Source organism: Marmota monax, unplaced genomic scaffold, assembly GCF_021218885.2.
Source record: "Marmota monax isolate L192 unplaced genomic scaffold, Marmota_monax_Labrador192_F-V1.1 WCK01_AAM20220418_F8-fsc00099, whole genome shotgun sequence".
Classification (NCBI taxonomy): Eukaryota; Metazoa; Chordata; class Mammalia; order Rodentia; family Sciuridae; genus Marmota; species Marmota monax.
The window spans coordinates 1,456,970-1,470,061 of NW_026692126.1; the positions used below are offsets into that span (position 1 = coordinate 1,456,970).

Sequence of the window (13,092 nt, forward strand, 5' to 3'; positions counted from 1 at the left end):
AAGGGCTGAAGATATGCCTCAGTTGTTAATCTCCCCTGGTTTAAATCCCGTTTAAAAAAAAAATGCAAACCAGATCCCATTGCTTCCCCTGCTTAAAACAGGTTGTTTTAAACATTCAGAAAAACTAGATCCTCTTCGTGGTCTATAAGTCCCTTCATGGCCTATAAATCCCTTCATGGTGTATAGATGCTCCTCACTTGTCTCACCCAATCTTCCCCTGGCTCTACATTTTAAAATGGGTATGGCAGTCATAATCGCCACCATAGAATGAGCCCCAGCTAGGTGCCAGGTGGGGTGCCTCATCTGCCTTACTTCTCATGATTCTTCTCACTACCACCCCCAGGAAGTGTCACTACCCATAAAACGATTGTGACGATTAAGAAAAAGTGTGTGACCATGGTAGACAGTTAATGATGGAGAAATGTTGGACTCCCTACTTTTCCATGTATTCCAACAGCAGAGTGGGGTAGGGGCGCAGCTCAGCAAAGTCCCACTGGCTGGGTAGGGTTGAACCGGTTCTCACTCATACTCTCTTGTCCACTAGTCCAACACTGGCCTACAGGGGGCGCGCCTGAGCCAAGAAGGGCGAGTACTGTCTGGCTGGGGGACCCGGGCTGCTGAAAGAGTTAAGATGCCTCTTTGCAAAGCCAGGCCTTCGCCTCCTGCATCTGCCTTTGTGGGCTTAATGAGAAATCCAGGCGCTTCATAAGAGACTGTGCAAATAACTTCGAGGGCGCCACTAACTCATCCAGCAGAAGGAGACCCAGGGCTGCCAATGCTTCAGGGAAGATAAGTGAGTGGAAAGGAGGTGGTTTTTATAGCGTCAGGCGGACAGAAAGATTTTGCCGCGGTCGAGTGTGAGCTCCGCCCCTGCAGCAGAGCTGAAAAAGCCAGAATCCGGGCTCCTCTGCCCCTCTCTCCATGATATTTGATTAGGAATGTGGGGGCGGGCCCTGGCCTGGCTCAGGCGCGCACACTCTCAGTAGCCACCCTGTCTCTCTCTCTCTCTCACACACACACCTTCTCCAACCCAAGGAGGCCAGACACAGAGACTTGATCACTCTGAAAGGTTCAACTAGAGGTAAGTTTAATCATTTTACTTGGGGTTTTTTTCCGTTGTTATGCCATGAAAGAAATAAAAGAAAAAGACAGGAGTGGGGATAAGTAGGCAGGGGGAAGTCACTCCACTCCACCTGGGCCAGGACCCCAGGGATGCTGCAGAGGGGCAAAGGAACAGGAGGGATGGGCTCCTGCATTTTGCTTTTTTCCTATAGCCCCCTTTCTGGGTGTGGAGGATCTCCAACTCACTGGCATGAAAAAGTGAGGGACCAGATGTCCACAGAAGCTACTTCCCTGCTCCATAAACCCTACCACTCTGGGACTTGGCACTTTGGGAGGGTAGACCCTGGGTGTTCCTGAAACATCGCTTAGAGAGGGGTTGTGGTACCTAAATGCTGTTGGAGGGGGACAAATTTTGTGGAGAGAGAGAGTGAGAGTGTGTGTGTGTGTGTGTGTGTGTGTGTGTGTTGCTAGGGTGAAAGGGAGAGAATAAAGAGAAGTACTAAGAACAGGCCATGTCCAGGGAGCTATGGAGTGAGGTGGACCCCACCTCCCCAGGTTAGGGCACGGCTTCTGGTTTGACTTCCTCAACTCTGATAGGAGGGAGAAGGCTCCCCCAGGGTAGAGACATGGAAGAACAGCAGAAGCCCCTGAGTCAGCTGCCCCCAACTCAGAGAGTGTCAATGCTAGAAACTGTACCCAACGAACTCGGAGCACAGGAGGGTCTCCTGCATTGTGAGAAAGAACGTGGGAGTATAAACCCTGAAGCAGCAGCGCTGGGAGATGGGGTGGGGTGAGGACAGACAGAAGGTCCTCCGAACTCTTCCAACAGCTGGGGATCTAAGGAAAGGCCAAAGTGGCAGGATGCACAGCCCCTGGAAAGCTGGGTCTTGAAGAGGAAGGTGGTTCTCATCTGCCAAGATGCCCAGTCTGGAAGGAGGAGAAACGAGACAGAGGCTCACTGTGCCAGTCCTCCAGACAGCCACCTTGGTCTTGGGGCAGCCCAAAACTGTGCATGGAAAAATGTGCTCTTGGCAGTGGGCCGCTCCATCCGTCGTCTCTCCAGGCCAGGTCCAGGGACCAGCCAGCCTGCCCAGGCAGTGGGCAGTTGGGTCTACTTCTCAGAAACACTGTGGCTCTTTGTTTGAGGCCTGCGGCTTCCTCGGGATGAGCCAGAGTGCCCATTCCTTTGAGGCCCAGGAGCTGAAGGGATGAAGCAGGCCTCAGGAATAGAGAGGTCTGGGAGGAACGATGGCCAGTAGGTGGCTCTACTCCTTTCTCCTGTCCACACTTGCTAAGCCGAGCAAAGCTCAAGGTTGGTTTGAGGGATACATGTGACTCTTCCAAGTCAAGAAAGGTTCTAAGCTTTCTCTGTCCAAGGGTAACACTCTGGAAGGTGCTATGGCCCACAGAGGCTGTGCAGGACACTAGCTGTAGGTAACTGGGCTGGGCGCACCCAGGCCTGATGTGCTATCCCTTGGTCCCTCATTGTCCATACCTTCAATTTCCCCTCTTAGATGACCCCAGACCCTACATTTCCCCCCCCCCAGTCTGCCCAGTTCTCACCCACAAGCCCAAAGATGACAGGCTGCCCAGCAGAGACCAGGGGAGGGGGGATATGGAGCCTGTAAACTAGGTGTCATCACCTGGAACAAGTAGCTTGGGATAGGAGACCCTGTCCTATGTCACTTTCCCTTGGCATACCCCACGTCTCTGATCCGTACTCCAATTTCCAGTGTTCCTCAATCATTTCTGTTGACCTCACTCCACTCCTGCATAATCCCCACAGTGGACCATAAAGCGTGCTCACACTTCACTAGGCACCATACCGCAGAGGACAGAGAAGCCAACTCACTCCAACCCCATGCATTCATTCCTAAGTGCCACACCCAGTGCTAGTATCCCCAGTCTAGAGAGGATTTGTAACTGTTAAATGAAGTCCAGGTTACATGTGTGGCCACAAACTGCTAACCAGAGAGAGTTTTCTCACCCAGCAGACTGTGACTGACGATGGTACTTTGGAAGGTGGCCCAGGCCTTGTGGTGGCTGAAGTGGGATGACACTCCTCCCCAGATGTTCAGGACCAGAAATCCCTGGCCTGTCCCAGACACTGAAATATCTTCCAGAAATAGTTCAGATCTTCCCCTTTGATGTCGCAGCCCCTTCTGGAGGTTTCTTAGAGACATGGAAAGAGCCAGGGGGCATTTTCCTTAGACTCTTAGGAAATGTTATTTCCCCAAAGAGTCTAAACTGGATTCAGGCCTGAAGAGCAGCCTACGAGTACAGACCCCCTGCATTTGCACATGCATGCACATGCCTACCCACACACACACATATACACACACCACACATGGAATGTTGGAGCCTTTCCAGATTCCCTAGCAGAAACTTCATGGTGCTAGAAGCCCCTGCAGACCTGCCCCTCCCCCAAAAATACAGCCCCCATTCACATTCCTTCTAACCTCAAAGTCTGTTTCTGTGACTCTATGACCAGGAGCAATACACCCGGCTCACCCTAGACAACCAGATTCTGGACCAAGTGCACAGAGCGGGCCTAGGAGGAGCAGGGCTCCTGCTCTAGGGCATTTGACACTACGGTCACATCTGCACAGCTCAGAGCCTGTGGCTTGCCTGCCGTGCCCCGCTGCCTCCCTTCGGTCTCACTCACATCTGCTTGCTCTGTCTCTCTTCCTTCCCGCAGAGACACAATGCAGTGGGTCTCCCTCCTGCTGCTGGCAGGGCTCTGCTTGCTCTCCGGGGCTCAGTATGATGAAGACTCCCACTGGTGGTTCCAGTACCTGCGCAGCCAGCAGTCCACCTACTACGACCCCTATGAACCCTACCCTTACGAACCCTCTGACCCCTACCCCTACCCCTACGGGGTGGAGGAAGGTCCAGCCTATGCCTATGGCTCTCCATCCCCACCAGAGCCCCGTGACTGCCCCCAGGAATGCGACTGTCCCCCCAACTTCCCCACGGCCATGTACTGTGACAACCGCAACCTCAAGTACCTGCCCTTCGTGCCTTCCCGCATGAAGTACGTCTACTTCCAGAACAATCAGATCTCCTCCATCCAGGAAGGTGTCTTTGACAATGCCACTGGCCTGCTCTGGATTGCTCTCCATGGCAACCAGATCACCAGTGATAAGGTGGGCAGGAGGGTGTTCTCCAAGCTGAAGCACCTGGAGAGGCTGTACCTGGATCACAACAACCTGACCCGGATGCCAGGTCCGCTGCCTCGATCTCTGAGGGAGCTCCATCTTGACCACAACCAGATCTCACGGGTCCCCAACAACGCTCTGGAGGGACTGGAGAACCTCACGGCCTTGTACCTCCAACACAACGAGATCCAGGAGGTGGGCAGTTCTATGCGGGGTCTCCAGTCCCTGATCTTGCTGGACCTGAGTTACAACCACCTCCGGAGGGTGCCCGATGGACTGCCCTCAGCCCTTGAGCAGCTGTACCTGGAGCACAACAACGTCTTCACTGTCCCCGATAGCTACTTCCGGGGATCACCCAAGCTGCTCTATGTGCGGCTATCTCACAACAGTCTCACCAACAATGGCCTGGCCACCAACACCTTCAATTCCAGCAGCCTCCTTGAGCTCGACCTCTCCTACAACCAGCTGCAGAAGATCCCCCCTGTCAACACCAACCTGGAGAACCTCTACCTCCAAGGCAACAGGATCAACGGTGAGACTTGGGGGGAGGGGCTGTGCGGCCACTTCACTGGAAAGACCTATTCTGAGTGATTGTGGCATGCAAATAAAATAGGCCCAGGGGAACCAACCAGTAGCAATGAAGCAACCCGAAAACCAAGTCATAGCCCTGCAAAAATACATGCAAAATAGTACACTCATCCTCAACAACAGCACCAAGATCTTGCAGTGGGGAGCAGGTGGGGCAGAAGATGGCCTCCCAGGAGAGGCACATTTCAGCTAGGGGTGGAGAGGTCTGTGGGCAAATGTTGGAGAAAGGCAGGACAAAGCTATTCTGGGAAGGAACCAGTACCAGTCATTTAACAAGTATCTGTAGGGGACAGCCAGAAATGCCCTCCTGAAAGGAAGGGGTCATAGATTCAGGAGCAGTGAGAGATGAGTTGGGAGAGGTTGGGAGGGGGACCGTTCATAGAGAAGGAGACCTAAGGTTGACTTCCAGTGTCCACCTCGGGAGAGCAATTGGCTGCCAAGAACCCCCGTTGCCTGCCTGTCTCCCCCACCAGAAGAGGGCAGGCTGTGTTTCCCCTTGACTCACTGTTGCCGCCACAGACGGGGACTCCTGTTTTGGTGTTTGTTTTTTAAATCTAACAGCTGGTGGACAGAGCTGAATGTGGCACTTGTTCTGGCCAGTTCTTCCCGGAGTCCAAGGAGCCCCTGGTGGCAGGGCAGAGGTCCTCCCCAGGATAACATGAGGCTGACCACTGCAGAGCCTGGGGGGCAGAGGACAGTGCTTGGTTTATAAACACTTCTCTGCAAATGCCTAAGGACAGCAAAAAGGCTGCCTTTCTACCTGCGAGAACTAAAATATTCATTTCCAATTGAATTATCCAGTTGCCTTTGGGCTCCCTTCCTCTTACCATCTCCCTCCCTTTCCCAAGTGCTTACATTACCCCAGGGCCTCTGATGTCTTCATCTCAGCTGGAAGGTACTGAGCCAGCATTTAACCTCCCTCCCTCTCAGCAAAGCCCTCTGCTCTGTAAAGCGGGGGACTCATTAATGACCACTGGCAGAGGGCTTTGAAGTAGAGCCTGCTGAGAGGGAACAGCACCATCAAAGTTCAGAGACAGAAGAGTGGGCCTCTCCCTCGGACCCCTTTCTCCCCCTGCGCTCGCAGAACAGATCAATCATTCAGCGAGATGTGAAGGGCTGGACAGTCCTCAGGGGAGACTCCCGCCTCAGGGGGCAGTAAGGGAGGTGGCAGCCGAGCAGGCAAAGTGAAGAGCTGTCCGTCTGGTCCTTTAGTTAGTTTGAAGTGCTAGACACCATCATGCACATTCCAAACTGGTTTTTATTTAGGGGGGAAATAATGGTCTCTCTTTCTCTGGGGGCTTCTTACTCCATCCACATTCCCGGCTCTGACCAAGGGCGGGGTTCTTTACGTTATCTAGAAGGTGCGCATGCGCAGTTTTGCCGCCTTCACATCCTCCCCAGCAATTGCCACTGCTTACCTGCCTCCCGTTCTGGATCCAGGAAGGATGTCACATCACAAATGTCACACTGTATGCTGTACTTCATCTAAGTTTGACACCGAAAATGTGACATCAAAGAGCAGCTGTCCTGAGAAAGAACCAATTAGTGCCTAACCATACAATTAGAGAAAGGTGGAGTAGGGAAGACTTTGTCACAGCATCCTGTCACCTCTCTACCTTCATGCAGAATCACATCTGCCACTGAAATATAAGATGGTCTGCCTTTCCCAACGCTTGTTAGAATATAAAATTACTTAATGAGTGTCCCTAAGGCCCTACAAGCAAGTCCCCTCATTCAGCTGGGCATGGTGGGGCATGCCTGTAGTCCCAGTGACTCAGGAGGCTGAGGCAGGAGGATTGCAAGTTTGAGGCCAGCCCCAGCAATTTAGCAAGGCCCTAGGCAACTTAGTGAGATTCTGTCTCAAAATAAAAAATTTAAAATGGGCTGGGGATGTGGCTCAGTGGTTAAGTGGCCCTGAGTTCAATCTCCATTACCCAAAACAAGAAAGTAATTTCTCCTTTTAGACAACCTAAAATTTTCAGCATTTATCCCAAGTCTCTTTTTGTGCAATTTGAGCTCACTCTCCTTTACTAGTTATTGTTTACTCTTGTTCCTGTAAACAAAGTGACTCATGCCTAAATCTTTAATTTTTTTTTTGTTTTTTTTTTTTTGTTTTGTTTTGTTTTGTTTTTTGAGATAGGGCCTTGCTAAATTGCAGAGGCTGGCCTCAAACTTTGATCCTGGGGTTACAGGCATGTGCCACACCCAACCTCAGCCCCTCTTTAAGTTTTATTTTGAGACAGGGTCTCACTAAATTGCTCAGACTGTCCTTGAACTTGTGATCTTCCTGCCTCAGACTCCCAGGTTGCTGGGATCACAGGTATGCGCCACTATACCCAAACTTGGCTCATCTTTCTTAAATTAGTAAATTGATATACGTAAAATGCTTGATCTAGAACCTAGCACATAATTTAAACCAATACATAGTAACTGTTGTTAGCTTTTCTTTTTGCTACTTGGAAGTTGACAGGTACAGTTTTTGTTGTTGCTTTTTGCATTGCAAACATGGGGAAACTGAGGCACAGAGAAGGAAACTCATCTCTCAAGATCAGCCAGATTGCATAGAATAGGACCTTGAATTCCTACCTTCCATATCAAAGGACGTCCAGCCAGAGAACCTTGACTGAGAATGGGAGGAATCTCACTCTGATCCAAGACCATGAATAGGAAACCAGGTCCCCAAGCTGGCCCCCCCTCTCCTAGGGGAATATGAAGGATATCTCCCTGCACAGCCAGCCAGGGACTTGGGGTGGTGACAGTGAGATCAAAGTAGCTCTCTGAGGGAGAGTTTAAAGAACTCAAAGGCTGCAGGAAATAAAACAGGGTCCTCCCCTCCCCACTCCCTCCCACCACTATCTCCCTCACTTTTTCCAGCCTGGCAACCGCAAGGAAACACAGCTCAAAATGTTTTTCGGAAGCTCTGGGAACCAGGGGAGCAGGGAGGGTACACCAGGAGGAATTTGGAAAGACTTATGTCAGTATTTAATCTGAGCTGGAAAATGTCTACCAGGGCCTGCTCGCAGAAGCCCTGTCCTATTCATGGCTTGGGGAAGATAGAGGGGGGCTCCCAGTGCCCAGAGTGTGGCGAGACTCTATTATACTGGGTGTCTAGCTCCCCACAAGTATGTCCCGTATTTATGTACCCACAGCTGGAATCCAGGATTTTAGCAGACAGTCTGAGGGCTCCAGGCTGGGAAAGAATATCACTGAGCCACCAGCTCAGCCCCAAATAGAACTGGAAGGGATGTTTTAGCTGGGTTCACCCCCCCACACACACACACCCCTGTAAACAGACAACATAGACCCAGAGGCAACCCAGACTCTGCCTGCTTTCCCCCTTAGTCTCTTCCCTGCATCCAAAAAGGAAACATCCCAAAAGTATTCCAGATCTCCTGCCCCTCTGGGAAGGGTATTTCCTAGTCTCCTCCATGGTTCCCAGCATCTGATTTTTCTTTGGGCCTGGGTTGTCTGTCTTATGTTTGTGGTACAAGTCCATTTGGTACAAATTCCCAGCTCATCTTGGTCAGTTCTTAACAGAGGCCAGGAACAGTTGATTGTGCTCATTTAAAAACACTTTTCTTCTGTAATCCCAGCAGCTTGGGAGACTGAGACAGGAGGATTGCAAGTTCAAGGCCAGCTTCAGCAACTGAGCAAGGCCCTAAGCAATGTAGTGAGACCCTGTCTCAAAAACAAACAAACAAAAAAAGCTTTCTTACAAGCTAGGCCTGGTGATACTTATTTTGCAATTTGTCTTATAAAGGGATGATTAAAAATTCTTTGGCATCACTCTAGGGTAGCCAATAATCCCAGCAACCCAGGAGGCTGAGGCAGGAGGGTCACAAGTTCAAGGCCAGCCTCAGCAATTTAGCAAGGCCCTAAGCAACTTAGCGAGTCCCTGTCTGAAAATAAAGAATGAAAAGGGCTGGGGATGTGACTCAGTAGTAAAGCACCTCTGGGTTCAATCCCCAATACCAAAAAAGAAAGAAAGACCCACTTTCCTCCTCAGCCTGCTGTCACCATACCATCTTCCTTGAAATCTTCCTTTCCCACCCATAACGGCCACCAAGAGGAGCCCCCAAGTTTGCCCCGAGGAAGAGGATTAGAAAAGCCTTCCTCCAGCTCCTCCTCTGCTGGCTCCAGACTGACATGCGGCTCCTGACACCTTTGCAAGCTGAGGGAAGCCCCCGACTCCCAGTCTGTGCCCATGTCACCTGCCCAGACCCCTTGGGTGACTTCACCCAATCTCCCTTTGCAGAGGACAGAACAGTCTCCTGACCCTCACCCACCACACTGAAGTTGGCCCTTAGAGGTGCTGGCTGCATTCCCGGGGACTTCTGTTGTCCCTGTTGCTGTTCTGAGTTCTTGCCTTGTTCCTTTCGAGTTACTGGCTCAGTAGACTGGAGACAGAGGTGGCTATCCATCCAGCAGGACAACCTGAGGAAGAACTAGCTTATCCACCAGAGGACAGCCGGAGCCAGGTTGTGGAAAGAATTGTTAAAAACAGAACTATCGCCAGGCACGGTGGTGCACGCCTGTAATCCCAGTGGCTCAGGAGGCTGAGGCAGGAGGATCACAGATTCAAAACCAGCCTCAGCAACTTAGCGCAGGGTTAAGAAATTCAGTGAGACTCTCTCTCTAAATATAAAAAGGGGCTGGGGAAGTGGCTTCCCTCAGGGGTTAAGTGCCCCTGGGCTCAATCCCTGGATATATATATATATATATATATATATATATATATATATATATATATATATATATCATGCTTTGGGGGGTAAATCCTGACAAAGGGTACTTTCAAGATGAAAAGAAGAGGTGGCTTGTAATCTTACTGAGCGCAGAGGCAGGTGCTTTGACTTTGAGGTCCACAGCAGCAGGCGCGCTGGAGTTCACCGCCCTCTTGAACCTTAACCTGGCTCACCCTCTGGCAGTAACAGAATGGAGATGTGTGATCTCCTCCAAGCTCTGGCACCAGACACGTGTCTCTCAGCCCAGGATTTCATTTCTTTAATTTCCTGCCACTTTCTCTATCTGCAAAGTGGAAGGAGCTATTTAAGATTTAAGTCCTTCCATTTCCTCGGTCTTCCTTCTCAGAGCAATTCAGGACAGCCCTCCCTCTCCAAAAGCCATCAGGAACCTCAGAGTGGCTGCAGCTGGTCTTTGGCTACTTCTTTGGTCTTTGCTGCCCCCTGCTGCCCACAGATAGGAGGGGGGAAAAAATAAAATAAAAGCCCTGGCAGGAAGGACACTCAAGGACATAGAGGGCCTGAAAAGTACAGACTAGGGGTTGGGGGTGGGGGGCCGTAGGTGGCTGATCTGCAGAAGCAGACATAGCTCCCTGCCCCCAGCTCTGTCCCTAGTTCCGTCCTCTAATGGTGCAGGTTGATAGGACTCCAAGACTGGGAAACGCCCACCCTCTCCCCAACCAAGTTCCACCCCTTGCGTCAGAAGTCTTATCTGAGAAGCTTCAAAGAAGCCATCTAACCTCACCGCACATCCTGTCCCTGACCCGGGCTGCCCCACCCCTCTTGTTCCCCCAGAGTTCTCCATCAGCAGCTTCTGCACCGTGGTGGACGTCATGAACTTCTCCAAGCTGCAGGTGCTGCGCCTGGACGGCAACGAGATCAAGCGCAGCGCGATGCCCGTGGACGCACCGCTCTGCCTGCGCCTCGCCAGCCTCATCGAGATCTGAGTGGCCCTCGCGCTGGGCCCTGGGTGTACAGTCCCCACGTCCCCCACTGCATTTGGCTTGATGGTTTGGTTTGGCTTTTGCTGGAAGGTCTGGGACAAACATGTGACAGAAGTCCACGGGCTCCTCTTTAGTCTTCTTCCCTGTAGGCAGCAGGTAGTGGGATGGGGAGGCGGCAGGCAGGCTTCTGCTGAGGACCTAGGTAGAAGCTTTCGGGTCTCTAGGGACAAAAGGGGCAGCAGGGGGAGTAGTCCCTGGAAGTTCCAAACCCAAAATAGTCTCACTCCTCTTGAGTCTCTCTGATGACCTGATGTTGTGGAACTTCAAAAGTTGCTTGGGCCCAACAGTCTGACTCTCTGGGAGCAGCACTTGACAGACCTCTGTATGTGCTTAGACCAGCTACACAGTTACTCGGGGCTCCCATTCATTGCTCCTCAAAATATACCTCTTGCCCAGCCCCCCCCCCCCAAACTCCACCTCATCCACTCACCCTCCTTCACAGATGCCTCCTCTGTGCCTCAGGAGACTCCGAGGCTTGTGGGCATCTGCCCAGCAACCTGTGGAGAGAGCCACACTTGTCTGAGGTTGAATGGATACCCAGAGTCACTTCTATGCTTTCCAGCCTCACCCTTTGGAAAGCCACCAGACCAAGGTCACTGCCATCATGATAGCATCATGACCTAATGCCAGGGGATACGGTAACCTCCGGCTTAGATAAACATACTGAGCTATATTTTAGTAGCTGAGCAGCTCTTTACAGTCAGATCAGATTTCAAAGGAGGAAAGGCCAGACTGATTATCATCATCATCCATACCAGGGACAAATGCACCGCAAATTGGCTGAACTGAGGGGCAGGCCCAGCACTTTCATTCTGGCCCCCTCTCTGCATCCCTGCTTGGATATTTATCCTCAATGGTGGAGGCCATGTGGTTTTCAAAGCTCCATAAAGCTAACTGAGCTCTACTTTGATCCAAGCAGGGAGGTTTTATATACTGATGGGAGTCTTCCAACCAACCCTGGACTTGCCTGCTGCCAGGAGGATGTGGTTGATCTGTATTAACTGATTTGTCCCAAGGCCAGAGTCAAAAGCACCAGCACTGCTGGAGATGCTCAGTGTGGTCCCTGAAGCCCAGGGCTACCTCCAAACACGGCCTGTGCTGGGCACGAACCCTTCTGCTTTCGCATCTCTGAGCTGTGCCCTCGTTACAGAAGATGCCTGTTGCTTCACAGCTTGGCTGGAAAGCAATTAATTCTTCCCATCTCTGAAAGGTCACGTTGCTTGGGCCTCACCCACCTGCTTTTAAGGGCACATTGGGATACAGCCATTTGGGCAGCCAGAGGCAAATACCAGTTAAGAAGCATTAGCCTGAGTCGGACCCCCACTAAGATATCGTTACATCCCTGATTCTGTGTATGCTTGGGAGCTGCTTCCCTGGAAAGGGAAGGGGGATGCTTGGACCATGTTCTTAGCTCCAGACCCTGAAATCCACAAAAGCCAAACCAGCTCATTTCAGCCAGGGATCTCTGATGTGAGGACAAGGCTGCCCCCTGCCCCAGGGCTCTCCAGAAAGCATCTGCATGTGGACACCATCATGTCCCTATAAAGGATCCTTGTTACAGGAAAAGCATGAGTGGTGACCAACCTGACCAATAAAGTTATTTTACGATTGCATCTGCAAGGATGGAGTCATTGGAGGTAGGCTAAGTGTTTATCTTAGGGGAACCTAGTGGAGTCACATAGGTCTTGGACTGGATGAGCTCTTTTTTATCTGTTCCGTTTGGGGCAGATTCTGATAAGGTTAAAAACAAAAATACCCTGTATAAAAAACTCTAGTTAACAAACTTTGTATTCTGGAAGTTCTTCTTTAAGTCTAACATCAGCCCTACTATCTACACATCCCCCTTCCTTTGGTACCCAAAAGCTAAAAAGCAAGTTAATTTTTTTAGTCATTTTAGCATTTTTCTCCTTCAACCCAGTATTCCAGATCTGGTGGTCCTGGGTATTGTTGTCTTAACTGCTGCTGCCCTCTAGTGGCTACTCTGCAGAACTGAGGGCAGCCAAGCATAGCAAAACCTTCATCCTCTCAATGCATATTTTCTTAATGGCTTTTAGATGCCAGATGTTGTGCTAGACTCTTAAAAAAAAAAAAAGTCATATAAGTAAGGAGGGCAGACTCTGCTTTCACTGTCAGGCCAATTCACTATTTTCTTTTTTTAATATTTTTTCCTTAGTTGTTGGTAGATCTTTGTTTATTTATAAGTGGTGCAGAGAATCGAACCCAGTGTCTCACACATGCAAGGTATGTGCGCTACCGCTGAGCCGCAATCCCAGCCCAACAATTCACTATTTTCTAATAGAGAAATAACTCATATTTGCTAAGCACTAATATATACCAAATTCTTTGCCAAGTACATTTGAATGCCACAACTCCATCTTGAGCTGAAGTCCACTGGACTGTAATTTTCTGAAGCCAGAGTTAGGCAGGAATGTGAGTGTGTGGGATGACCAGAGAGAAACCGTAACAATGACTGCAGCCTGTCTCAGAGGACAGTAAGTAAAGCTGAGGACCTTGGAGCCCTCTACAGAAAGAGACCAA

The 13,092-nt window shown here is 50.6% G+C and overlaps 1 protein-coding gene across 1 annotated transcript; it reads left to right on the forward strand.

Moving 5' to 3' along the window:
* The first annotated feature begins 857 nt into the window (after nt 1-857).
* Nucleotides 858-12,167, forward strand: Fmod (fibromodulin). The gene is made up of 3 exons (XM_046463587.2): nt 858-1,081; nt 3,761-4,752; nt 10,346-12,167. The coding sequence occupies exons 2-3, from the start codon at nt 3,768-3,770 to the stop codon at nt 10,495-10,497; spliced, it is 1,137 nt and encodes a 378-aa protein (XP_046319543.1). The 5' UTR covers nt 858-1,081; nt 3,761-3,767; the 3' UTR covers nt 10,498-12,167.
* The last annotated feature ends 925 nt before the right edge of the window (nt 12,168-13,092 follow it).